Consider the following 25,673-nt stretch of genomic DNA (forward strand, 5'->3'; position numbering starts at 1 on the left):
TAGGTTTTAAGGTGTAGGTAAAAAAGAGGTAAAGCAAAGCCAAGGATTAGTTCGGAAGACGCGGAGAATAAACCTGGTAGACCTGTCCTTGCCTTTCTTTGCCTTGTTTGTACAGGACTTGTGGCAGCAGGTCGGGTCGGTAGTGGGAAAAAGATTTGCTCCGACGACGAGCGCCAGGGAAGGGAGATGCGCCAGCGATCAGGATTTACCGGTACCATCGCTCGCGTGCCGCATTGCAAAAGCCGTCCGCCGCGCGACACAGACGCACACAGACACACGACACAACTGGGTACAGTAGTGTAATAGCAGGGAGTGTCGCGGGATGCGGGCGGGCGGTGGGCATTGAACCAGGGAGATGAGATACGCCTTGCTGGAATTGGTTGGACAGGGCGCGTGGTCGCAAATTGTGCACCAACTCCAGCGCTGGCTACCACCTCCTCTTACAGGTGTCAGCAGTCCATGAGGGATTGAATTTGTGCATGCATAACATAGCCCCTGAGCAATGTCAGCTGTGACGTAGGAGATCCATATCCTACAATCCAATTCGGCACAGTCTTAGCTTGGCCTGTATCTAGTGCTAAATTAGTTCAAGGGGCGTTTCATTTCGTCCTTGACAAAAAAGGTGTTCCCGACTTGCATGCTCTCCAGTGACCGCCTTTATATGTCGTCCCCTACCTAACAGCCCACCAGTGGAGTGATGACCCCCAAAAGTGAAAAGAATTTTAGGCGATAAAGGGTCAACCCCTTCTACAACTCGACTCAACCCTGCACTGCGAAGCCTCCACTTTCCTTCAGATTAATTCGAAGCCAAGCTTCGCTCTTTAAACCTCTCACTCCTTAATACCGCCAAACAAAACAAATCCGATCGCGACTTGGCACAGGACTTCAACACCGCTTGGTGGTTCCTTTTTTTGTCAATTCTGAACTGCTTATTCTTTCTTCTTTTTGCTTATACCTTCTAATAATTCAACTTCGGTTCCAAATGTCCTCCTCTCCAATCCTCGGCCCTTCGCGCGCCGATTGCCAATCGCCCTACGATGAAGAACACATGGATTGGGCGTCTTCAGTCCCCAAAAAGTACCACCGAGTGCCAAGACTACTTCGTCGCTCCAATGTGATCTTGGTTCTTATCGATATCTTTATCGTTACTGTTCTTGTCCACATCTTTTGGCCGCTCATCACATTGCTCCGTCGCAACGAGGAGCTTTTCGGCGCACGGCTCACCTTTACGCTCAACGATACCTCTATCCCACCTACTTTGCCTGAGCAGCAGACGATACCGAGAATCTTTCACCAGACGAGTGCGAACGAGACAATCCCTGAGGCATGGACAGACTTGGTCCAGAGCTGCAAAACTACCTACTCCGACTTTACGTACATGGTATGTTGATTAGGATTGAGTTGAGGCCTGCGGGAACATGGAAGCTAATTCTTGACAGCACTGGACCGACGACAAAGCCCGCGACTTCATCTCCGAAGAGTACCCTTGGTTCATCGACACCTGGGACAACTTCCCATTCAACATCCAGCGCGCCGATGCCATCCGTTACTTCGTTCTCCACCACTACGGTGGTATGTATCTCGACATGGACACACTCTGCAATGCTTCCATTCCTTTCGAGCAGATCGAGGCCATCGGCGCAAAGCACCACGCCGTCTTCAAGTCTACAACCCCTACTGGCGTCTCCAACGATATGATGATCACATCAGCCCGTCACCCCGCCTTCACCAAGGCCCTCTCGCGCATCCAACTCTACAACGACATCACCAAGCCCTGGAGGCACATCGTCCCTCACGTCGCAGTCATGGTCTCTGCAGGACCGCTCTTCCTCACCATGGCCCTCAAGAACTACCTCCTCGAGCAGCCTTCTCTGCCCGAACAGACTGTGCAGGTCATCAATGCGACATCCCTGGAACCGTACCTTACAGATTACGAGGGTGCGTCGTGGCACCACGGTGATACCAAGGCTCTGATGTGGGTTGGCGATCGACCCTGGGTTTGGTACGCCCTTGGTGCGATTGGACTTTGCGCAGGATTATACTTGCTCAACATGCTCATGATGAAGTGCTGGACGAGATTCTTCGACAAGACCTCTTCGAACGACGAGTACAAGGAGAGTATTAAGCTTACGTAGGGTGGTTTAATGGGTAATTATATACGACTATAATATGGTAATGCCAGCGAATTTTATTATACGAATGCTTGAAGCAGTTATTGCTCGCAGGTCTGCTGTTTATAATCGTCGCGCCGAGTAGCATCTTTGACATCAGCACCATTTAATGGTATCCCGGGTCGGTCGGCATGTAATTACCACCCACTCATTATGCTTCGCCCGCGACACGTACGCGCACACCAAACTGAGGTTTCCAGCCAAACCCAGTTGTTCTTAGCCCACCAACTGTACTTAACTAGCCAACCATCATCGTGCCGTGACTGATTCTCAGCCCAGCCGACGTTGCGGACTCGTTACACTTCGCTTTCGCATACAGGCCGGGCCTTACGGACAGCTCCCTTGGGTCATACAGACCAATTGATAGACTGCGCCGCAAGCGGACTTTGATATATCATTATGTAGCATTTTCTAATGCTACCTGTCAATGGAAATGTCTCCAAACTGAACTCTCACATGTCAATACCCCCCAAATTCGACCCGCTATGCAACCCTCAATTGATCACTTCACCTGACGCTCGTACATTCATCAACTCCGCAGTCTTCGATGAGCCCTTGTCCAGCTGAATATGTAGCATCTAGAATCGCACATCAATCTTGGCAAGGGTCTCATTTATTCCAGAACCCTTGGCGTCCCATGGATGCCAAGTTCAGGGGGAGCAAGGCCTGTTAATTTCCCAATGATCGATCTGCTTGATATGAACGAGAGATGCTAAGGATTGCTGGAGCGAAAGCCCTGATGGGTGTTATCTTGGATAACCCGGACTTGTAGAGCTGACAGCATGGATATGGAAACCAGGTAGTATACGTAAGCTGGAAATTCTCAAAATGCCTTTGTAACGATCTGATGATAGAGTAAAGCAAGTGCAGGAGGTACTGGAGGGAAAGACAGAAAGGGGGCGTTGGATGTCATCAAGTTGAAGAAAGAGGGTTCAGCCTGTGCTGTAATCAGTATTGACGAGGTTTTAGATGCTCCGACTGCAGGTAGGTAGACGTTACGCCGCTTACCTTAAACCATTATCCAATAACTCTGTGAGACACCGCAGTGGTTCAGAACGTTGCATATGTTTCTAAATTTGCCAAAGTCTTCAAAACGGTTCCGAAAAACCCTGAACTCGACGGCTGTAAGCGTGTTTCGACAGCTACCCGGAAACTGTCTTGGTACCTGAGACCCTGAGCGAGTAAGACTAGGACACTTGTTTATGCTTTTAACATTCAACCACCTTGACTCTCTATCAGCTTAGTTTGCACTTCATCAAAATAGTACTACCTCGTCTAGCCCACGGATACACATTCTAGACATAACTCGGCCACGTGCCCCTCACGGCATCGAAGAAGTTGGACATTGGGAAAATAAGAGACGAAATCAGTAGGTGAGCTTATGCTGCTTAGATTAAGCTTCTTAGTGTGTTTATTTCATATCTTAAAGCTCAGCAGCCAGCCTATCTGCTTCCTACCAGATGCCTTGCTGTTCCGTAGACATTACAGCCTACTCTTGCTTGATGTATTCAGCAATGTTGGGCCGGTTCTCAAATGCCTCCTTCAACTTAAGAAGGGCGTCTGGAAGCTTGGACTAGAGGTGGTATTAGCCAAAACTCTCTGACAAACCTTGGAATAACTTACTGGAATAGTCTTGGTCCTGGTGTCGTTATCTATCGACATGTAGACGGCAAAGTCTGCATAGCTGACTTCATCCCCAAGGAGATAAGGACCCTCACGCTCAGAATAGTACTTCTCGAGAACATCGTGGTATTTGGGGACAGTCTTGTTCTTGTAGTCCTCGGATGCATTGCTCAGATTAGACACCCAACCAGCCTAGATTATAGTCAGCATCCGACATAAACGATGGGAACTCTCCACATACTCTCCACCCAATGTAGATATCTGCTACTGCATCTACCAGATACTTATCGTGGCTCGTTTGGCCGTCGTATTTGCCGAGCTCACGAGAGAGGAACCTGAGGATTGGGATATGCTGTATATACACGTTAGCTTAGTATGAGAGACGTAAAAGTCAGAGACATACCTGGCTCAGAACAAGGCCCTTGTACTCGATAGATGGAAGTAGTCCAGTTGGGGTGATACCTTGACTCTGGAGCTTCTCGCTGGTCTCCTTCCAGGTATCGTCATAGGGATATCTCTTCTCTTCGAAAGGGAGGCCGGCATCCTTCAAGAACAGCCTATTATGGCAAGTTAGCCCATTCAAGTCACTGATTTATGTAATGAAGCTCGTTTGTAACAAATGTTGCCCTCTGTCAGGAACACTTACTTGACGACTTCACCACGACCGAGCTTGCCAATGGCAAGATAGTGGTACACGACTGAAGAATCGGAAGACATTGTAACAGATGGTATAGTTGATAAGATGTAATTGGGTTTTGGTGGTCTGATGTCCTGATAGTTTCTGTAACTACAGTATCCCTAGACTTATTTATACCGCTCGTTACATGACAACGCCCTTTGAGCTACAAGTCTATGACCCCCCATTCTGAGTCAGCATCGCTGCACTTCGTCATTACGTGAGAAATGATTGCAGGTTTTTCGGAACGACGGCGCAATTAATTACGTATTGCATCCGACGGGTCAACCAATTTCCCTTTTGAACCTGTAAGAAAGCCTCCATGGTGCAAGATGTACCTAATCAAAATTACCCCTCTGGGAAGTTGCTGTGCAATTAAATATCGTAAGATATACGAAAAAAAAGAGAACTCTGTACAAATATTACAAATCATAACAGCATATTCCTTCATCCTTTAGTAAGTGTCCTCGTAGTCGTAGCAGAGAAGTCCCTTGCGAATGTGCATGACGTCCTTGACCTTGGCCTTTAACTGACGAGTCTCGAAGATGGCAATGGGATGGTTCAGAGTGACATTGCCAGCAGCTTGGTTGGCGTAATCAAAGTTGACGAGAGGCCCCGACACATCTTTCTCGCGTTTCTTGAGGTCGCGGATTTGCCATGACCACCAAGCGCGGTCGACGTTGGCGTGGTGTACCCAGAAGAGAGGGTCAGCAGCTAACAGAGTCAGTAAATATCATCTATCTCTAGGGGTTGAGGGACAACTTACGACTTTGCCACTTGTCAGTCATGGTACCATATAAACCGCCAACTCCCCAGTGACCACCAGAGTGGAAAGTGCTCTCCGTGACACGGTCAAAGAATCCAAAGTCCTTCTGTCTCATGCCATCCTTGATAGCATCAGGACCAGACATATCTCTAAAAGAGAGCGGTGCAAAGTCGCGACGGATGCAGTTGGGGTTGTATGCAGTGCCGTTTCCAGGTCCAAGGTTCGACTTAAGCCCAGCAAAGGGACCCTTCTTGATGCAGCCTCCACCAGAACGATCGGGCACGTCCCAGGGAGGGTTGACAGGTAGACCAGGCTCAGGGTTAGAGAAGTTACCGGGGACCCAAGCTCCGTTCCCACCAAAGCCATGCTTGTTGTCGAAGATGGGAGAGTCATAGAAGACAGATGTGTCGTTGTCTGGACCTGCAGCATCAAGAGTCCAGTCCCAGTAGGGAACGCCACCCTTCCAGCCGCATGTTTGGAGCTCTTGCTCGTAAGCATGCATCAGAAGGCGATGGTAGGGGTAGAAAACACCCTGTAAGTGTAAGAAAGTTGAAGCAAACAAAACGCAGTACGGGTGATTGGTCATACCACAAAGTGGACGTCATCAGCGTTGATGATGTGCGTTCCCAGAAAGTCATCCCATCGATTCCTAGCACCGGGAATATCAGATGGTGATGACTGAGAAGGCTTGTTCATTAGACACTTCTGCGCCTTGATGTATCGATCCCTCTCACTCAAGCTGAGCGAGCGCCTATTGGAAAGTCAATCGATATTCAGGAAGGCTACACCAGAACTACATACCACTCTCTTCTGATAAAAGGTTTCTTGCATGCCTTGGACTCAACAAGAGCCACGCCAGCAAGGAGGACAGCGGTGCACAAAGTCTTGATGGCAACCATGGTGTCAGATTACGAGCGAAGGTGGACTGATCAAGGAAGGCAATGCAGAAAGACAAGTCTCAGAGCTGCAGGTGATCGCTCAAGTGTTTGAGATGAGGTGATCTGCATGGAAGGAAGTAGCAGAACACACACTGGACGACTTCAGCCTCTTGTATGTCGAAGGATTCGCCTGTACCTGAACAGGGTATCACGAAATAGTGCTGTATTACCGAGGGGCCAAGATATGCATGATCTTTTGTTCCTGCAATGCGGTACTATTGATAGGATTGAAGAGAGTTACTGGGTAGGCTTTGGGCGGTGGCTCCGTGGCTTTGGGAATGAGGAATGGGACTGCGACGTTGGACTGCGGCAAAGCACAGATGCAGGGGAAGTGTCCCTTGTCCAGAGGATCCGGGGATTCGGCCGACTAGGCTCCCCTGCTTTGAGAGGACCAACCGGTTAATGATAGGTTTTGAAGAAAATTATCAATGCAGATTCCCAGTAGTCAGTCATTGCCAGGCTAAACAATCTTATGTATAGGTAATGCGAGTGGGGAAGGGATCATTTGATGATCGTGGGTAGGGGATAGAAAGCTATCATCTAAGCCTTACGGTTCAAAGAATAAGTAAACTAAGAGCTTGGTTGAAAGTGACCCAAATTGTCTTGCTAATTCCGTCTTCACTGCTCTCTGCAGGCCCTGTTTGTCTATTCTCCAAGGATGAGTTCCCAGGGCTATGAGTTCCTGATCATCCGATTCTCCTAGCCGCAGCAAGCAAGCATTCCCAACTCCACATACTTGATCCGTCAAGGATCATCCCTCGCGTATGCAAACTCAGGTCTGTTGGTTCAATGGTGCATTTCACTCCCAGTCTTTATGGATAAATGAAGAACGGAGAATCAGTCAATTTTTAGTAAGTACATAGCAAATCCTATACGGCATGGCTCGGTGTATATTCCCTGTCCATGCTCCCCCTCTCGTCCCTCGACTCCCATGACCTGGTTGTCATAGAACCCTGCGCCCCTCTCACTGTCGCATCATCCCTCTCCTCTGTTCCCTTTCCCCCTTCGAAAGCCTTTAATTCTAATGGGATGGCGTCGGCGCTTTCTCCCACTGCGAACGGATCTTCGTCTCCACCGTAGATATCTCTCCGAGAAGTCATAGACCTGTTGGTGACGATCCTTGACTGACGCACACTCTGCCCGTTCATATCGCGATAGTGATTGCCGTAGCCTGAACGAGCAGCCGAGGTGCCCGATAATGTCCATCCCATGCGATGCAGAGCACTTTGCACAAGAGGTTTCAAGAAGGGCGCCGAAGATGCAATCATGATAAGGATCTGTTCGAGGGCTGTCCACGTTGAGATTGCGTTTGTGAGGGCCCATGGGTCTTTTGTCGATCCGCCGAATTCTTTTACCAGGGTGGCTTTGACGATCGAGGCAATACTTGCAAACATTCCCAGACCCATCAACGCACCGACCAGTATCTTTTCCTTCAACGGCCGCTTGAGCTTCCATAGAAACAATGTTGGTGCCAAAGAAAGTAAAATATCGGTTGAGATATTGATACCAGATCCGAGATTTGACATGATGAGAATGCCAGTAATTGGGAGACAGCTGGCTCCATCGACCATTTGCAGTACAGACGCATCCCATGATGCTTCCAAAGGTCGGCATTGTAAGAGGATAAAGAAAGTGTTTGCGACACCGTAAGCTACCAGGACGGACATTATAACATAGCAGAATATGCGCCACCAAAGCAGGTTTGGCTGGATTCTGAGCATCATCATTGCAATGCTGACTTTGATGAACATCATGGCGATACCCCACACGGGGATTGCGAGGAAGGAGTATTTTCGTGTCCATATTCTTTGCTCTTCGGTTATGAGCGTAGGTTGTGTGATCATTTGAGGTATTAGAAAGCCAAAGTCTACACAAGCGGCAGCCTGAAGTAATCTCAATCAGTGACCGTGAACCATGAAGTCTGTGTCAGCTGGTAACTTACCACCCCGATCGTCATGCTATAATCCTCCCAACTGATCCTCCAAGCCGGTCTCACCCTCAGCCATATCCTCGCCACGAACATGATCAACGCAATAGCAATCAGAGGAGAGGTAACACCAATATGTATTCTCGCAAGGCTCGCGGAGCGCTCCGTAATGGGGAAGTAGGGACTCCCATCGCTGGGAGGTGTTAAAGGACTTGACATGCCCGATGTATATCTCAACAACAATCGTGTCCAAGGGTCAAGGTTCACGAAAAAGAAAAGGCGAAACCAACAGCCAAAAAGAAGAAAAAGAAGCAGCAATTACAGGAATCTCGATCCAGAAAGCGACATGTTATACATATTTGTATCTGATCCAAATTACCGGGATTTTCAGCACTGAGACCTTTGTGTTACAGGTTTCTAATTTCCATTGTATTCACTGTTGCACATGTGCTTCATAAAATGTCTGTCGCTGCACCGTGACTCCGAGTGCTGTAATGAGGCCTGCTTGTACCACAAGTGACGTGCATGCAGGCTTTCATTAAGAGGACAACGCCAAGCAGCTACTGCAACCCGTAGGATTCGCTGCCAGGACTGAGCGACACAGTGAGACGAAATTTCCCGCGAGGGGGACGGAGAGTTTAACTGAATAGTATAAGAGACCGCTACTCTTATTAAGTGGCTGAAGAAGTTCTGCAATCGGTGTTTCTTGACATCTAGATCAGGAAGTTGACCTGGTTGTTGTCTCCAAAAACCTGAACATGAGTGAAACCATTGTCGTTGCTGCAAGGTAGGCAAGGGTTCCCAGTTGAGGTGACAGTGCTAACAAGCGAGGGAAATCAATGGCTTGAACCGAGAACCCTTCTTCCAGTCAAGTTCAAGTTCTGGCGGGAAGTCCGGTAAATCACCCGAAATTTGCGTGTGCCTGAGACGATCCGCACAGGACTGGGCTCGGAGCCGTCTCCGTATCTGGAGGAGACTCTGTTAGGTCTTTGTGACCTCTTGCTGTATCTAAGCTGTAAAAGTGCCACTGAAATTGCTAAAGAGGTCGTTGTTTGGATGAGAGCTCGTATTGATATCCAGTAGGAGCCTCAACCCAGATCGTCCCATGATATCGCTCTGGTCATATAATATCACGATCTTGTTATTGATGTTAGTTCTAGAGCTCGGAACGAGAATGGCGAATGGATTCTTTGGCGTCCCTGCATCCATGTCGATTGGATCACAGAGGCTTGCTGAACCGTTTCAGCCAAGAAATTCCAAGGTTGCATTGCGGAAGCGGGAGGAAGGGAATGTCCAAGCGGGACAGGATTTGTGGTTCCCGGGATAAGACAACAAGGCTAATGCACGGCTCAAGCACTCAATAACTGGGTAAAAAGGGATCCAGGTACTCGGTTAAAGTATTTGTTCCCATCTTACTTGGTCTTCTTGAGATTGGTCCCAGGGTAACGGAGAACATGGCTGCAAAGACACGAGACGTAACTATTAGGTGACTTGATGTTAATTTAAAACAGACTCTTGGGTCATTTGTTTCCGTACGCCAAAGCACAACTAGACTAGACTTCCTGTTACCGTCATGGACTAGACACTCCACTAACCGGGCACTGGTGACATGCGCTGGAATAGAAGGTCCCTTGGAAGACTTGGAGATCCCTTAATAGCGGCGAGTATAGCTTGGTACCCTGGGTTATGTGCTGCAGCAGACTTTTACAGTCCTCGACAACAACTTCAGTTCCACCAGTAGAATTTTGCAAGACCCGTTTCCAGTACTCTTCGCATTTGTTTTGCTTTTGTTTACAACGAACTCGGTGGTTCTTCTCACCAAGTTACACCTTACGGTAATGAGTGCTTGTTGCAACAGTAAACGGATCCGCACATTTACAAAAGGTTGCCCTGACTCCCCACTTCCCTTGAATCGACAGGAAAGCCCTATTAAACGTGAAAGAATAGTTTCATTGGGATACAGAGACGCCGCAATGCTGCATATATGAAGTTTATGCGTAAAGCTTGCACGAACTTTTGAACTGACCAGGGGTGCATTCCTCTTCTTGAGGCTTGCAACGGCTTCTGTCGGTACTTCAGGGGTTTCCTGCAGGATGGAAACTAGACAAATGGGCCATAAAGTGTGGTCTGTCTCTCTTTGTTAGTGACAATTGGCTTTGCACCTTCTTTACTTGGATTCAATTTTCATGTGACAACAGAAGAGCAGGCAATGCCTTCAAAGCCACACACTACGAAACCAGATCACATGCATGATATGCAAAGCAGACATCACGTCAACAGAACAGGAAAGGTAATGATCACACCGCTCAACATTGTGGCTTACAGACCAAGCTGGCACGGCACATCTGGTATTAATGCAAGTGAGATTTAAGGCTACTAAAATAACAACAAAGAGATATATTTAAATCCGCTAGCAGACTTGGCGATAGATCTTCTTCCACAAAGGCCATGCCCCTCTCGCTTCCCTGTCCTCCTCATTCATCAAATGCACACGGTAGTATCTTCGTCCCGTCTGGATATCTATGTCCTCCAACTTGACAAAGCTCGTTCGGTACCAAAGCTTATGGCCGACGTACATGACAAGAACAATGGGCACAGCCATCAGTCGAAGGAAGACATTTTGAACAATATCTCCTGTTGTCGCGTCTGCCTTCATCTCGACGGGTGAAACAGCCGTCCAGACTTGGCTCAACAGGATAAGAGTGTATCCGCAGAGAGCGAACCATGATCCAGCGGTGCCGGATCGCGCGCGGAAGGGCAATTGCTCGAGAGTGTGCGATGCATGGGCCCAGGATTTGCGGAATCGGATATGCGTGAGGCAAATGCTGCCCCAGGTAAACAGCGTCGCAAGAGAACTAACAGACAACAACCAGTTAAAGATAACATTTTGGGCCTTCAAGTCAACAATAAAAGCCAACAATCCGACACAGGAGGCAAAGATGATAGCCACCAACGGACGACCCTGCTTATCAACATAGGAGAAGATGGCTGGCGCCATAGACTGATCTGCAAGAGCAGCTAGCGTTCGCGAGGAACCGAAAACAGAAGAGTTGCCAACACTGATGACGGCGATAAGAATGACGGCGTTCATGACACTTGGTAAGACTGTCGTTCCCATCGATTCAATGGCGACAACGAAGGGTGAGGCGGCAGAGTTGGAGGAGCTGGCATCGAGGATGCGAGGGTCGTTGTGAGGAACCAATAGGCTGACGAGCATGAGGGAGACGATGTAGAAGAGCGTGATGCGCCAAAAGACCTGCTTGATGGCGCTGGGTAGGGACTTGCGAGGGTTGGCTGTCTCGGCTGCTGCTAATCCGATAAGTTCTGTGCCGGTGAATGAGAAACATGACGTGACGAGCACGGAACAAAAGCCTTTGAAGCCGTTGTTGAAGAAGCCTGGGTCAACCCAATAGCGGCCTCCGATGTAGCTTCCTGTAGGTTCGCCTCCAATGTTGATGACGATTCCAAGAAGGCTGAGAGGGTTTGTTAGTCAACGGGCTTGGTCAAGAGACTCATGGGGGGTGGGTAGAAGACACATACATGAAGGCGACGATAGCAGTGACTTTGATGGTTGAAAAGACGAACTCGGCTTCACCGTAGGCTTTTACGCCAAAGAGGTTGATGATGAAAATGGCAGCAAGGAAAATGACGACAAAGACGGACTTGGTGATACCCTCATTCCAGTAAGTAATAGTAAAAGCGCCGGCGATAATCTCGAGAGGTAGAGTGAAGAGCCATTGGAGACAATAACTGGTTTGGTCAGCACCCCACTACTCGATATAGCTTCAATGATGTAATTGATGACTATGACTTACTTCCATCCCATAGCAAAGCCCCATGAGGGGTCGAGGAAACGTGTGGAAAAGGCAGAGAATGAACCAGCGATGGGGAAGATGACGGCGAGTTCGGCGAGCGATTGCATGGTGCAGTATTGTAGAGCACCGATGGCAATGTATGAGATCAGAACACTACCAGGGCCACCTTCGTGAAGAGCTGTACCGGAAGTAACAAAGAGACCAGTACCTTTGGTTCATTAGCAAGACCATTTGTCGTTTGCGATGATGGGTGGACATACCAATAGCACCACCAAAAGCAATCATCTGTAAATGCCTTCCCTTCAATTCCCTTGCCAGCGCCGACGTCGCCGTCTTTGCATTGGCAGCTCTTATGTCAAAGTATCTGTTATCGCCTGGGATTTGGGGTGGCTCCTCAGACTGGTATTGTTTATCCCAACCCTTCTTCATCTTTCGTCGATCGGCCCTTCGAAAACCATCCAACCAATCGCTCTGTTCTCTGGACTGTTCCTCTGAGCTGGGCACCGAGACGGCCCAGGCTTTGGTGGTGTTGTTGTTGTTGCCGTCATCCTTGTATTGCGACGACGATGCGCTCATGTCGTTCATCTCGATGGCTTCGACATCGCGGGCGAGAGCGACCTCGACTTTGATGTCGGTCGTCTTCTTAATGTCATGTGACATTGTGAGAGGTTGTTTCACAATGCGCGCGACAAGTTAAAAAAGATTGGAGAAAAGAGAAAAGAGAGAGAGAGAAATAAAGGCGAAAAGATCGTGAGGGTCCGCCAAGGTTAAGGCTGTGGAGTCTTTGAGACAGACAGTGACAAGGACAATGCAGGTAATTAATTATAAAACTCAACGGGGATATTCATAGATGGTCCGTGAGTCCACATGGCAAATTGTACATGAAAGCAAAAGACAGTAAAAGAGGAGTGAAGAAAGAGGGAAGAGATCGACAGATATTCGATGGGGGGGAATAAGCAGATGATAACTATCCAGACAAAACGAGGGGAATTGTACCATGGACTCGGCCTCGTCGGCTTCAATATGGGGACTGATGCTCCTTCTGGGGGTCTGGCCCGTAAGACTGACAGTGACCTAAAGCTCAGCGGCTGAAGACACAGACCATTCAGTGCTAGCTAGACCAGTCTAGTGCCATATTCAAAGCCCCCTGCATGAGAGAGCTGCCTTCGCTAGACCCCTCTAGGAGTATTTCTCCTTCAGTGGCGTGCTGTGTCCCGGCAAGGCCAAGCCATGTCAAATTCTCTTGGCAGGAGTAGATTGGTCTGTCAAGTTTCTAGTGTGTCTGGACATTCATGCCAGAAGAAAAGGCTTTAAACGTTTTAGGAACACACAATCAAGAGGCTAAACGTTGCGTTGCCCAGACAAGGAAGGTCGTTGGATGCTGTCGCGTGCTGGGCTGGCTAGGTTTCAGGGGTTTGAGGTCCAGACCCTGACCAGTAATTCCACTGTATCTAATCTATCTCGAGGTGCTGTGGCGATAATCACGCATCAATTGATCCTTTTACCATGTGATTGGATACCAGCAAGTGTGGGATATCCAAGAGACTTGGCCATATCACCTCGTCAGATAACCATTCATCACCAGGTTTACAATTCATCGTGGGTAAATAGAAAGTAATAATAAACGACATTGCAGACCCAACAGGGATCAAACTATTGCTGCTAGCCTCCGAAGTCGGCAATAGACTTTTTTAATGGTGCCATTCTGCTGGAGCTAACTGGACTAATGCCTCAGTGTAGAACAAGTTCCTCTTGGGGAATGACACCCGAGTATCGCCAAGAACTCTAATTCCGCCTCATTACCATCTAATCAACGGCAGATGATAATTATTTCACCAGGTTAGTCATCGCTTCAGTGATGGTTTGCACTGCGTGTAGATGGCAATCAGACTACTCAGCATCCCGCTGGCGCAAACGACTCCTTCATCCCACTGAACAAGCCCTGCAGCCGCTGATGAGACGGTGATATCACAGAGACTAGACACTAATTGGAGCTTGCTGGCCGTCTTTCGACTGCGGCGTTGTCAATCACGTCAGCTGCCATGCGGCGCATGTGATAGGAGGAGGACGATGCTTACAAGAGAGACTGCCTATCACCTTGACCTTGATCACTGGTATCTGATGTCTTCAATTGGTACAGGCAGTACACCTGCGCAACAAGCCCGCAAACACCTGCGGCAAACCATACCCGGAAAGCTCTCCTTTCCAACGTCTTGGCACCCTTCCAGGGGACGAAACCGATGCTATTGAGCACCGTTGCGTTATCGCATGTCATGTACACAGCCGTTAACAGTTGACGAATCACAGTAACGTACCCCAGGAAAAGGTCCTGGTGTCTACCCGTTAAGCTCCGTGCGGCAAAGCGGAATTGCTGTGTGAATTTCCCGACGCGGAGAAGCTTTGCTGTGAGCGATAGCTGTCGCATCAGAAGCTGCCACCGATGCACCGTCGACGGTGAAGCATTCTTTTGACTGAGGAGCCACGCGGCGAGACGAGAGGAGAAGACGAGGAAGCGTATGAGGACATCGCGCTCGGTGGTTGTGAAGTGAATGTCGCTGATCTGTGAAACAATGAATGCTACATTCTTGTTCATCCTGGACGCCAGAACCTCAACGATGGAGGAGATGAATGGCTGTCATTTCCTCTAAACCGGTGAGACGGTTGAAGCTCCAAACAGACCAGAGACAAGGCGGTGTGTGTCCCACCAAAGTCGCGATAAGCGAACAGGGGTCCTTGGAGACGTCATTGAAGTCGATTAGCGGACAATGTTCTCATTGAGCTGCGTTATCCGAAAAGTTGCCTCGGCTTGATGGGATGGAGATCTGGGGAAGCTGGATTTATTCCCGTTTGAGGTTTGTTTGAGCCGTGATATTTCCACAATTGATATGCGTCCGCTATTGAACGGGCGCTGAACCGCGGAATTCTTCCTAGTTTAGATGGCTGCGATATGACTGTCACTGACTAGGTTTGAGGCCGTATCTGTGGTTCCACATCTTTGGTTCCGCAAACTAGTAAAAGGCAGTGACTCTATTTCAGGATACCTCGACCACAATACAGTCGAGTATATTTTGTATCGCGGCCTGTCGTTCCGTCGTATCTCCAAACACTAGAACCATACTCTGTAACGATACTACAATATGGCACCTCTGATACAAGCACGCCCATGGGACACAAGTATTCGGCTATACTTGACCCATTGAGGCTGTTTTATTCCCCTCTTTGATCATACCTACCCGATACCGGTGCAGTGAGTAGTAAGTGATGACATTTACAAGCATATGGTTGACCATCCACCGGATTTGGAGGTTAGCGTGTCTCCCACGTGTAGCCCTACGGAGACGGAGTTCCATCTTGTCAAACCTTGGTCTAGCCGTTGGATCGCATCGTCGATCGATCCCAAAGTTTTCTCGATGAGAAGAGGGAGCTGCAATTAAGCTTATAACGTAGTCTATCGTATCGAGACCAGGTACAATGCCCTTAGCTTTGTCGCTCATCACCTACATGATCCTAATTTTCACCTTTAAACCTGCTACGTTCATGACATCAGCTGACATTCCCCTGAAGGGTCGGGTAATTAAGTAGTGATCCTGTCTGACATGCATCCAGCCACAGTAATCTTATTGGATGGGTACCTCTTGGGGTCAGGGCCGATTTGAAACCAGCAAGAAGATCTGTATCGTCCAACAGCCACCAAAGTTAGACAGAACCACGACATGGCTGAACAACGCAGCTTCATGACATGAAATTTGAATGAATTGCTTACTTAGTTGTGAGCATCGATGTCACTGCGCCTTTGAATGTGGAACAGAAATAAAGGGGACAAGGCTGACAGCGTGATTTCCCACTTTGAACTCAACATCAAACACTTGGCAACCATTCATGATCCAATCTTTGGACAAGATTGCCGCTGAGCACAGCAAACACAAGTCAATCAACCTGGTATATTCCCACAAATAATCTTGCTGAGTGGATTCGTTAGTGAAATTAGTACTGTAATTCAGCCCTACCCTGTTTAGTCTGAGCTCTTTTGTCCGTGTTCCATATCCACTCCATCGGTCAACTCTTTTGCTCCCTTCTCCTCTCAGCTTTTGCTCTTGCTTCAACCCATTCCGGGCTTTTCCAATTGCGACAAACCCACCTGCTTCCAAAATGTCTACCCTGGAACCTGCGACAGATCTAGACCCCAATGTGTGGTACCAGATCTCCGAGCTCGCTGTTGATACAGCCGATAAAGATTTGAATAGCATGCTCCAGCCCACTGCTCCAGGTGGTGATCTGCGAGTCTGGCCTGGCAATAAAGATTCCTACTGGCAATTTGTACGTTCACAATCGCATTCCAATTAGTGGAACAAGAACCTAACAATTTCGTAGCAAAAAATAGACGACAAGCCGGGCCGATACCAATTACGATGTTCCGATACGACCGTCAAGAAACAGCTCTCAGTATGCTACCGAGCCGACGTTATAGACGAAAAGCGCCGCACAAGACCGTGTCTAATGGCCACTGATGATACCGACAAGCAAAAATGGGACGTGTCATTATGGGGCGAAGACGACACATACAAAATAACAAACGTGCAGAACGGTACCAAGTGGAATATGGATTGTATTCCAGACGGTCCAGTCTTTATGAGCTCGAACTTCGAGGGGAAACAACCACGCCAACACTGGTTGCTGCAGAGCGTTGGAAATGTCAACAATGAGATGTACTCTACCACATACAGCGCGGTAAGTTATTATAAAACTAGGAAATGGGTCATCTGCTAAAGCGTTCAGCCGCCACCTGAATCGACAGGCGATAGTACTGCTACCACAGTCGGCACGACAGCCTCCAACTCGAAAGCGACCGCCACATCCGATCCTTCAAGCAACGAATCAAGCACCAAAGATAGCAGCAGTAGTGACAATGGCGGAAACACTGGTTTATCATCCGGTGCGGTTGCCGGCATATCAGTAGCCATCACACTCGCTGTCGTCGCTCTAGCTCTGGCAGGATTCTTTTTCTGGCGGCGCAATAAGCGCAAACACAGCCCCGTTCCTTCGGACCCTTCAGACGACAAGCACAACAACTCACCTATCGTTGCGTCGCCGGATGATGGAGTACATTCTTACTATTCGCCCGAGAAGATGCCTGGTGTTGCTGAGATGCCACAAGAACAGAGGGCTGCTGAGCTACCAAATGGTTATCAACGGCATGAGTTGGCATGAATGAGACAGCACGAACAGTTGCATAAAAGGATGATCTCATGGACAAATGCGCATTTTGACGTTATTATCAAAAGTACATTAGCGAGGCGTAATTTTTAATACCAATACCAGTTTTGTTATATCTTAGTCAATGTATTTCCATATTTACATTCAAACTGCAGGCATGTGAAGCGAGTGCGAATGCGCCTCATCTATTGGCGTCACTATGGGTTGAAGGGAAAGATCTATCCTACTACGGGTTAGCCCTTGAGCGGCCAACTTTTCTGATACTGAGGATGCTTTGGCGATTTCGCTTTAAAATCTTACCACGCCAAGTTTCAACGCCTCTCAGTAGGGATGACCCAGCACTGATATGTTCCTACATAAGCACTACTACATCAACGGCTCCTGCTAGTGCCCTTGGCCTTGGATATAAATATGCCAACTACCGCTTGATTTACGCCAGAAGTTTGGGTGTTTATGCTACAGATCAAGTAGTTGCGTAACGAAAATATTAAACATGGCCGCCAATCCAAGTGGATTCCTCAGCTTTATAGCTGAAGACCTTCAACAATCACCAGGAAACTACTTCACCGTCTTGGGCGTACTGTTCGTCACTGTCTTATTGCACAGATTATCAACACCATCCCTTGAGACGGGCGAGCCTCCATTGCTCAAACCTAAATTCCCCATTGTTGGGCATTTCTACGGCTTAATGAAATACCAGAATGTCTACTTGAAACAGTTATAGTGTGTATGAGAACGAGTGCATCAGTATAAATATCTAACTTGGGAAACAGCGACAAGTATCACAGACAAATAGCAACTCTACCCATCCTCGGAGGTAAACTCTACGTCATATTCGACCCAGCTATCGTGCAATCTGCATATCGCAAAAAGACACTTTCGTTCGAGCCATTCGCGGCAGAGTTCGCACAGCGAGAACTGTTATTGTCTGATCGAGTTCAAGACAAGCTTAAGAACACCAATTTAGTACCGGACTTTTTCGCTGCTATTCATCCTGCCATGACAGGGGATCACCTCCATCGTATGAACGCAAATGCCCTCAACTACATATCAAAAGATATCAACAAGATTAGTGGACAAGGTAGCTTGGAACATGCGAACCTCTGGCTTTGGTTGAGAGATCTTGTGACTATGGCAACCTCTGAAGCACTATACGGATCAAAGAACCCATTGAGACAGGATCGTAGCTTACTGGAAGATGTCTGGTGGGTTGCGAATAGCACCAAATTTTAACTTTGACTAACGAACTTGTAGGACATTCGAGGCTGGCCTCAATATGCTACTGGTTAACATCTTCCCCGCCATCACGGCTCCCAAAGCTCATCAAGCCAGAGCGAGACTTCAAGCAGCACTGGGTAAGTACTATGGCGCTAGAAGTTACGAGGATGAGGATGCAGCAGAGATAGTCAGGGGAAGAGCCGGCGCGTTTGTGAAATACGGTGTACCTGACGAGGAAGTCGGTCACATCGAGCTGGCGCTACTACACGTGGGCACTGCCAACACCATTCCCACTCTGTACTGGTTCTTTGCCAACGTCTTTAATCGACCTGATCTAGTGCTAAAGCTGAGAGAAGAAGTTTCTCAAGTCGTACAGAAGGATGGAGGAAACAAGGTCGTTATTGACGTGTCAATCTTGGATGAGAAGTGTCCCTTGCTTGTCAGCTGTTACCGGGAGTCTTTACGCGTAAGCAACCAGGCAACGGGCAACCGACGCGTCCTCGAAGACACGACAGTAACAGACAACAAAGGCAACTCGTATCTTTTGAAAAAGGGCGAGAATGTTCAGGTGTCTGCTGCAGTGAGTCACAACCTCGATGCCTGGGGCGAAGACGCATCCACCTTCCGACCAGATCGTTTCATCGAAACCAAGGACAGTAATGACGCGGAAAAGACGCGTCGTTCAGCTTTTATCGCGTTTGGTGGTGGACGCAACCTTTGCCCTGGTCGAAACTTTGCCTTTGCTGAGAATCTGGGACTGGTAGCTTGTCTTCTGGCAGGCTTTGATGTCACACTGCCGGATGGCCCTAAACTTCCTGCCAGTGTGGACTGTAGCTTCGCACAAGCTGCTGTAAGGCCTGCGAAAGACGGCGCAGGGTTTGGAGTGAGAATAGAGAGGAGGCTGGGGTGGCAGGAGACTCAGTGGTCGTTCAAATCTTAGAGTTTTCGAGAACTGTATCACGTAGATTAAGCTCAAGAAATGCGTCATTTGGTCACGAGCCGCAGCATGGTATCAAAGTGGGCGTATCAGTGAAACATAGAAACTGCAAAAGCACAAACCTCATCGATAATCAAGTTGACATGTGCGTAGAGTGAAAAACATGATGAGTGGCGTGAGCTTCAGCGTAATACAAATAGCATAAGCGGTAGATCAAATGTGACAAGCAAGTATATCCTGAACGGACAAGAAACAGTTCGATAGTGAAAGATTTGTACTGATAAAAATATATACAGAAAGTGGCCAAGTGCCTATGTACTGGACTAAGCTAAAGGGGACGGCGTTGAATTAACAACGGTAGAAACGATATCCTCCCAAACGCTTTGATGCGCCATTTTTGCTTGATGTCTGTCTTGTCGACCTCTCAAACTCGTCAAATCTTAGACATAAGTCTTGAGAAGGGAGTTGTAGTACTGGTACGCAGAGCCACTGGGAGGCTCGAAGCTGTACATGTAGTCACCCCACCAAGGACCAGCAGACCACCATGTGAAACCCTTCCAGACATCAGTGTTGGCCTTCATAAAGTCAAGCATGTTCTTGACAGCAGTCTTGCAAGTCTCGTTGGGACCACCAGCAAACTCTCCGATCATGCCGATCTTCTTGTTGGCACGGAGCCACTTGGTAGCAGCCTGGAGACGCTCGACACCGATGGTGGTAGAAACACAGTCAGGTGAGGTGCCGGAGCTGTCAGAGTCGAGGTACTGGTGCATCTCGTAGATGAGCTTGTTCTCGGGGTCAGTCAGAGCCTTCATGTTGTCGTTGACGTCGGGCCACGACCAGGCGCCGGACCACTGGTTGCCTTCGACAAAGATGTACTGAGTGGCACCGGCAGCGCGGATACCGTTGATGGCGGCTTGGTTGAGGTTAAGAACAAGGGTCTGGTCCATGGTGTGGTACTCGTTGTTGGTATCGAACATGATGCGGCTGTTGCTCTTGAACAGAGTAGCAAAGTTCTTCCACCAGGTCTGGAAGTCAGAGGTGGAGGTGATGATCTTGTCAAAGAAGCGGCCATAGTTGTGGGGGTCAAGAAGAACAGTGGCTCCCTTGCCAGTGATGTGGTTGACAATGGAGGTGAGGTTCTTGATGTAAGCCTGGTCGTAGGCGCCAGTCAAGCCGCTGGGGTTAGCACGCTCCATCTTGAGCTGCACACGGAAGGTGTTGTAGCCCTGAGAAATGAGGGTCTACAGTATGTTAGAAAGTGTCATGGTGATGTGGAGTCGTGTACTTACGTCGACAGCAGCAGGGTCGGGGAAGATAAAGTCCTTGCCCCAAGTACCGGGAAGGTTCTTCTCTCCGAACTCACCACCAGCCTCGTTGACACCAGCCCAGAGGAACTTTCCATCGCCAGGTGTTCCAGTGGGAGTAGAGCCACCGCCAGTGGTAGTCTTGAGGGTAGTAGAGGGAGGCTCAGCAGTACCGGGCTGGCACTGACTGTACCACTGGTTGACAACGGTGCACTTGTAGCCCGAGACGCAGGATGTGGAACCAGAGAAGCCTTCACCACCGCATTGGGCCCAGGCTGAGCTTTGGGCGACGGAGAGACCTGCGAAGAGACTGAGGGCGAGGAGGGACTTCATAATGACTGATGCGGGGGTTGATCTCGAGGGTGTCGTGCTCAACTGAGGAGCCAATTTCAACGAGGAATTGGCTGGTCTTTATATCTGCCTAACTTGAGTATCTAAAACGATCTCTTACCCTGGTACACTCTCCATATCCCGATAGACCGTCAAAGGCTTGGGCTCCGGAATCCAAAGTGTAGCATCCGTTGCCCCATCATTCGATCGCCTAAGCCAAGCCAAATGACAGAGAATAGTCTAAACAACCGAGATCCGGCCCGCAATCCGTAGTAGTTCCAGGAAGTGATCCGCTATACCTTGAGAAGGAAGACATCCAAGAACCGGAGGGCACCTCCATATGGGAAATTTCGCTCTCGAGGCCGAACCGTAACTGACGACGGAAGAGCATATTCCGTGGCTGGGGTAAAGCGAAAATGCACATGATCAAGTCAACAGAGTTAAAGCCGTGTGATTGCTAGGGAGAGAATAGAACCATAACATGGCATACGTACAGACTCAGGGAGTCAGGGTGGGGATCGGAGCCTCAGGTTCCGCCATCCACTTTGAGACCGAGAGACTTTGGCCATTTCGGAGACGAGGCCCATGATTCCGTCTTGATCACTAGACTTGATTAATTAAAGTTTAGATGAATGTGGTTAGTAGTAGAAAGTAGACGTCAAAAAGTTTATTCATAAAACTACAATTATCAAGATATGAAGCAAATGTTTCAGAAACAAAAGTTCAATCTATGTCCATAGAATACTGTCAATTACTATAAAGTCCTGGGAATCCCGTGTGAGTATTGGAGTCATAATGCTCGAAAAAGTGAAATCGAAGATGGAAGCCTTACCTTATCTTCAGGTCCTGGGAAATATGTCCCACCCGCGTTCGAGCCACTGCCATGGGTAGCTGACATTTGCCCCCAATGTTGGGGAACATTCATACTGTCCACCAAGCTAAGCCCAAGCGAGTGCCAATGATTCAGGATGGATTCGAACTCGGGAGTCACTTGGCAGTTGACCACGGACTGGAAAGCAGCATGCCCGATGTCTACTACAGGTGAAGGGCGAGAAAGGGAAGCTGGGGGCTGAACAAACATTGCAGGCTCGAGGGTGAGCGTGCATGTTATTCACCACAGGTTGAGAATGGACATTGTTCGCTTGAGGCAGAGCCCCAAATATGTCCTGCTGCAGGAACGCCCCAGCCTGGCGACTGATGGCAGGCTGGACCTGCACTATGTTCCGCAGCTGGAGGTTCTGCAGTGGTAAAATCCTGCCCTGGCTACCCTTTCGAGGACAGGCGGGCTTCTTGACCTTGTGTTTGGCCTTTTCTGTGAAATAGTTAGCGTCGATAGAGAATATAGAAATCAAAGACATGCACGTACGACTATCTTTGGGGAGGTTCTTGCTCCCTTTCTTCCGACCCACACCATCAACTACCCTGACATCGTCTGTAAACCTGTTAGCTTGTAGTAAGAGAGGTGAAAGTATAAGACACAGTTACTTACCATTGTGTGAGGGCAGGCAGTTTGAGGACCGACGGTTGTTAATGCAGTTCATACAGGCGATCTTTCGCCCGAGGGAGTCTTTTCGGAAGATGGTGTTACCATTTGCGTCTCCCTTTAACTTTGTCATGGTGTGTGTAGTGGTTCGCATATGATGCGTAAGTTGGTTCATAGGAATATGAGAGAAGAGGAAAGATGGGTTGTTTAAATACATGCTCTAGAGAAGATGGAAAACCTTCACTATTGAGTATTTCTTGTGTGGTCAGGGCAGGGGCAAAGTTTTCGCAATAAGAATTGCATTACCTTTTGACTTTAGACAGTTTATCTTCTCACAATTTCAACACCGAAGTCCCCGCCCACATTCCTAAAAATAGGCATACACTCTTGTGAGGGGACTCATGAAAATTTAGGTTCAGATATATAGTTGATGCTGTGCATTCATCTCAGGTTAAATTAGCCAGTGAGCATTGTGTATTGAATCGTGTGTGGCTTATGACCGTTGGGTAAAGTTGCGCTTTAAACCACCTCACTGCACATGACTCCGAGAATGCCTTCATCACGTATGCCCTAACAACAGGAAAGATTTTTCACCTAGGTTTTGGCCAAAGGATTTGAAAAACAGGCTTTGATGTGTGCCAAGCTGAACCTTCGTCTTTAATAAAATACGTTGTTAAGATGAATGGCCAGGCAAAGCCAAGATATGCTGTGGGCTTCCATCCCCATCGTTTACATTATAAAGACCGTGTTTCTGTAACATAGAACTCAGGGAACAGCCAAGAATATCCTAGATAAATCCAGGTAGTGTAGTAAACTGAGTCTGTAGTCAAACTGTAAGAGATCTTATCACCCGCTTCCTAGGCAGAGACGCCCAACCACTTGCACACTCGGTGGCTAACAAAAAATACGACTCAACCATTTTGATGGCAAGTACTTTATACTAAATGCACACAAAGTTACACTCTGAACTCTTAAACCTTGCTGTGTTTTCCACCATATAACAAGAGATCATACCTCTGATTTCTGGTTTCTATCCTACACCACTCCACACACACACACATCCGCACCGAACATCCCATCCGCGCCGTATATCACCCACAACCATCCTAGCTATCTCTACCAACCCGCACAATCGACTTCTATAATCGAAAGATCGAAAAGTATCTACTACCACCCCTCTCCCACACTCGCTAAAATTGAACAGTAGCCATCAGACATGTCTAGTCCTAATAGCTCTAGACCATCCAGCGCCTCAAGCGCCTCATCGGAAGACTGGCATGGTCGTATATACGGCGGGCATAAGGTCTGCTGTGAGCGGTGCTACGATGGCCATCGAACTAGGTCAAAGTGCGATCCCACGCATCCAGGTAAGAGATCCAACTGTCACCTTCCATTCACGTATCATTCGCTAACTCTACTTTAAGGGATGCTGATTGTTCTGAGGAAGAGGTCAGGCCGTCCTAAGGGGGCTACTAGGGGGACAGCCACTATCCCAGCCCTCATCCTCCAAGACGGCACCTTTTTGCCAGAGACAAAGGTAAAGGTCGGGCATACAAAGCGCAAAGATAAGGAGCTGCGCGACCGTCGAGTAGCCCTCCATCACAAGGAGGAAGCACGAAAGCGGTCAAATCAGGGCCAAGGTCTGGATATGCAGCCGATGGCCCAGGGCAATGGGTTCTCCTGCGAGAACCCAAATATGTTCTTGAACCAGACACGGGGTTTCCAACAGCTAAGACCCGTGTCTGGGGGTATGGCTAACATCCAGGTTGATGCCATACCGATGCCCGCCAATGCGATGAGCGACAATATGCCCAATCTTTTCCCCCAGCCGAATCAGCAGATGATGGTTGCTATCGATCAGGTTGTCCCCTCGGTCGCACCCGCTTTTGCTCCCGCTCCCACTCCTGGCTTTGGCCTCCCTGCCAGCCTTCCCCTTCGCTCTCACGCTCATCCTCACCATCAGCATCAGCGTTTCTTGACAAATCAGCAAGGTCCTGTTCAGGGCGCCAATGTTGACAACTACGATTTTGTCAGCCTTGACCTAAGCTTACTAGATAGCCCCGAGTTCTGGAGGAACTGGGCCCAGAGAATCCTGAGCCCTTTGTCCTAGAGATGGCTGCGAGGTTTGCTTACGTTCTGGTAAGAATACATCACCAGCTGGCCGATGTAGAAGGTGGGTGAATAGTATTGAGTTGGTGAATATTTCTGTGGAGTTTTGGTTTTGTTTTTGGTTCTGATTTCATATACCCTGTATTATTATTGAACTACGGACACTGTACTGTTAGGGGCATGTATCTTGGAAGACTCGTTATCTCATTTACCCTGCATTCCCATGCTGATTTATTTGGTATTTCTGTTTCTATTAACTGCATGGTTTTGGATTTATTGCATGTCATTTATAAAGAGTTAACAGAATCTATATTTAGATCCACCACGATGCAAGTCAAGGAGGCGTCGTTACAAAAGTCAATTTTGGATTTATTTGGATCTGGGGTATGTCTGTAGTTTTCACGCGATTATGTGGGTAGATCAACGTTAGGCAAGGGGAATAAATTACTGGATGACATGTAACCCAACTTAATTTTCCTTTAGAACAAAAGAACAGAAGCAGCAATTCCAGCAACAGACATGGCTCCAAAAACACGCGTAAAGCTTGTCGACGCGCCAGAAGTAGTTGTAGGTGTAGCGGTGCCCTCTTCAGAACCTTTGGTTGTGGTGGCGCTGGCTTCTGGAACGCCAGTGTGCTTGGCGTTAAGAATGTCCAAACCAGCGGTAATGACGACAGGCGCGTAAGTAAGGTCGAACATTTCCAGCTCATCAGAAGCGGTGACGGTGGCAGTGGGAGATCCATCATCATTTCCACCCAGGTTGATGGTGGTGCAAGCCTTAGCTACGGTGTGGGACATCTTGCAGTGAACAGACATCTTCCAATCATCCTCGTCGTCAGATGACATCGTGATGAAGATGTCCAGATTTCCTGTGGTGGCGGCGCCAGCCGGGATAGTTTTGCTTCCCCAGGGTCCAACAGTGACTGTGTTGTTGTAGGTGCCACAGTCGTTGCCATCGGTGCCAGGGGGGCAGTTCAAGACGTAAGTGGTCGCTGTGGCGTCGGCGCCAAGGACTTCGGCGACGAGAGACTGGCTGCCATAACCGGGAAGAGGGAGCGACGTGGAGAAGCGAGTGGTAGACATGTTGGATGGTGTAGAAGAGAATGAAGGACACACCCAAAGTTGATGAGGCGAGAAGATATTAACGAGTGAAGGTATGGGAT

At 48.5% G+C, this 25,673-nt stretch overlaps 12 protein-coding genes across 12 annotated transcripts; 4 read left to right on the plus strand and 8 right to left on the minus strand.

Annotated features, from left to right (window-relative positions):
- Positions 1-982: 982 nt before the first annotated feature.
- On the plus strand, positions 983-2,190 carry FGSG_03803 (uncharacterized protein; the record flags this gene model as incomplete). The annotated part of the gene is made up of 2 exons (XM_011323582.1): positions 983-1,381; positions 1,440-2,190. 2 exons carry the CDS (start codon positions 983-985, stop codon positions 2,133-2,135), a joined length of 1,095 nt encoding a protein of 364 aa, XP_011321884.1. The 3' UTR covers positions 2,136-2,190.
- A 1,373-nt stretch (positions 2,191-3,563) lies between these two features.
- Positions 3,564-4,511, minus strand: FGSG_03802 (uncharacterized protein; the record flags this gene model as incomplete). Its single annotated transcript, XM_011323583.1, has 5 exons — positions 3,564-3,744; positions 3,795-3,986; positions 4,036-4,146; positions 4,198-4,351; positions 4,441-4,511. The coding sequence occupies 5 exons, from the start codon at positions 4,509-4,511 to the stop codon at positions 3,661-3,663; spliced, it is 612 nt and encodes a 203-aa protein (XP_011321885.1). The 3' UTR covers positions 3,564-3,660.
- Positions 4,512-4,924: 413 nt separating this feature from the next.
- On the minus strand, positions 4,925-6,187 carry FGSG_03801 (uncharacterized protein; the record flags this gene model as incomplete). Its single annotated transcript, XM_011323584.1, has 4 exons — positions 6,038-6,187; positions 5,825-5,987; positions 5,237-5,768; positions 4,925-5,184 (listed from the first exon to the last, which is right to left on the minus strand). The coding sequence occupies exons 1-4, from the start codon at positions 6,133-6,135 to the stop codon at positions 4,925-4,927; spliced, it is 1,053 nt and encodes a 350-aa protein (XP_011321886.1). The 5' UTR covers positions 6,136-6,187.
- An 856-nt stretch (positions 6,188-7,043) lies between these two features.
- On the minus strand, positions 7,044-8,320 carry FGSG_03800 (uncharacterized protein; the record flags this gene model as incomplete). Its single annotated transcript, XM_011323585.1, has 2 exons — positions 7,044-8,057; positions 8,117-8,320. 2 exons carry the CDS (start codon positions 8,318-8,320, stop codon positions 7,044-7,046), a joined length of 1,218 nt encoding a protein of 405 aa, XP_011321887.1.
- Positions 8,321-9,976: 1,656 nt separating this feature from the next.
- On the minus strand, positions 9,977-12,576 carry FGSG_03799 (general amino-acid permease GAP1; the record flags this gene model as incomplete). The annotated part of the gene is made up of 7 exons (XM_011323586.1): positions 9,977-10,027; positions 10,128-10,201; positions 10,425-10,432; positions 10,678-11,574; positions 11,642-11,851; positions 11,917-12,124; positions 12,177-12,576. The coding sequence occupies 7 exons, from the start codon at positions 12,574-12,576 to the stop codon at positions 9,977-9,979; spliced, it is 1,848 nt and encodes a 615-aa protein (XP_011321888.1).
- Positions 12,577-13,760: 1,184 nt separating this feature from the next.
- Positions 13,761-14,509, minus strand: FGSG_03798 (uncharacterized protein; the record flags this gene model as incomplete). Its single annotated transcript, XM_011323587.1, has 3 exons — positions 13,761-13,929; positions 13,995-14,159; positions 14,232-14,509. 3 exons carry the CDS (start codon positions 14,507-14,509, stop codon positions 13,761-13,763), a joined length of 612 nt encoding a protein of 203 aa, XP_011321889.1.
- Positions 14,510-16,065: 1,556 nt separating this feature from the next.
- FGSG_03797 (uncharacterized protein) lies at positions 16,066-17,124 on the plus strand (the record flags this gene model as incomplete). Its single annotated transcript, XM_011323588.1, has 3 exons — positions 16,066-16,233; positions 16,288-16,644; positions 16,693-17,124. The coding sequence occupies 3 exons, from the start codon at positions 16,066-16,068 to the stop codon at positions 17,122-17,124; spliced, it is 957 nt and encodes a 318-aa protein (XP_011321890.1).
- A 499-nt stretch (positions 17,125-17,623) lies between these two features.
- On the plus strand, positions 17,624-19,288 carry FGSG_03796 (uncharacterized protein; the record flags this gene model as incomplete). Its single annotated transcript, XM_011323589.1, has 3 exons — positions 17,624-17,853; positions 17,904-18,335; positions 18,385-19,288. The coding sequence occupies 3 exons, from the start codon at positions 17,624-17,626 to the stop codon at positions 19,286-19,288; spliced, it is 1,566 nt and encodes a 521-aa protein (XP_011321891.1).
- Positions 19,289-19,725: 437 nt separating this feature from the next.
- FGSG_03795 (endoglucanase 3 precursor) lies at positions 19,726-20,922 on the minus strand (the record flags this gene model as incomplete). The annotated part of the gene is made up of 2 exons (XM_011323590.1): positions 19,726-20,526; positions 20,575-20,922. 2 exons carry the CDS (start codon positions 20,920-20,922, stop codon positions 19,726-19,728), a joined length of 1,149 nt encoding a protein of 382 aa, XP_011321892.1.
- Positions 20,923-21,586: 664 nt separating this feature from the next.
- FGSG_03794 (uncharacterized protein) lies at positions 21,587-22,535 on the minus strand (the record flags this gene model as incomplete). Its single annotated transcript, XM_011323591.1, has 5 exons — positions 21,587-21,598; positions 21,752-21,988; positions 22,035-22,231; positions 22,286-22,351; positions 22,409-22,535. 5 exons carry the CDS (start codon positions 22,533-22,535, stop codon positions 21,587-21,589), a joined length of 639 nt encoding a protein of 212 aa, XP_011321893.1.
- Positions 22,536-23,618: 1,083 nt separating this feature from the next.
- Positions 23,619-24,512, plus strand: FGSG_03793 (uncharacterized protein; the record flags this gene model as incomplete). Its single annotated transcript, XM_011323592.1, has 2 exons — positions 23,619-23,769; positions 23,827-24,512. The coding sequence occupies 2 exons, from the start codon at positions 23,619-23,621 to the stop codon at positions 24,510-24,512; spliced, it is 837 nt and encodes a 278-aa protein (XP_011321894.1).
- A 478-nt stretch (positions 24,513-24,990) lies between these two features.
- On the minus strand, positions 24,991-25,593 carry FGSG_03792 (uncharacterized protein; the record flags this gene model as incomplete). The annotated part of the gene is made up of 1 exon (XM_011323593.1): positions 24,991-25,593. The coding sequence occupies one exon, from the start codon at positions 25,591-25,593 to the stop codon at positions 24,991-24,993; it is 603 nt and encodes a 200-aa protein (XP_011321895.1).
- Between the last annotated feature and the right edge of the window lie 80 nt (positions 25,594-25,673).

This window comes from Fusarium graminearum, chromosome 2 (genome assembly GCF_000240135.3).
Source record: "Fusarium graminearum PH-1 chromosome 2, whole genome shotgun sequence".
NCBI lineage: Eukaryota > Fungi > Ascomycota > Sordariomycetes > Hypocreales > Nectriaceae > Fusarium > Fusarium graminearum.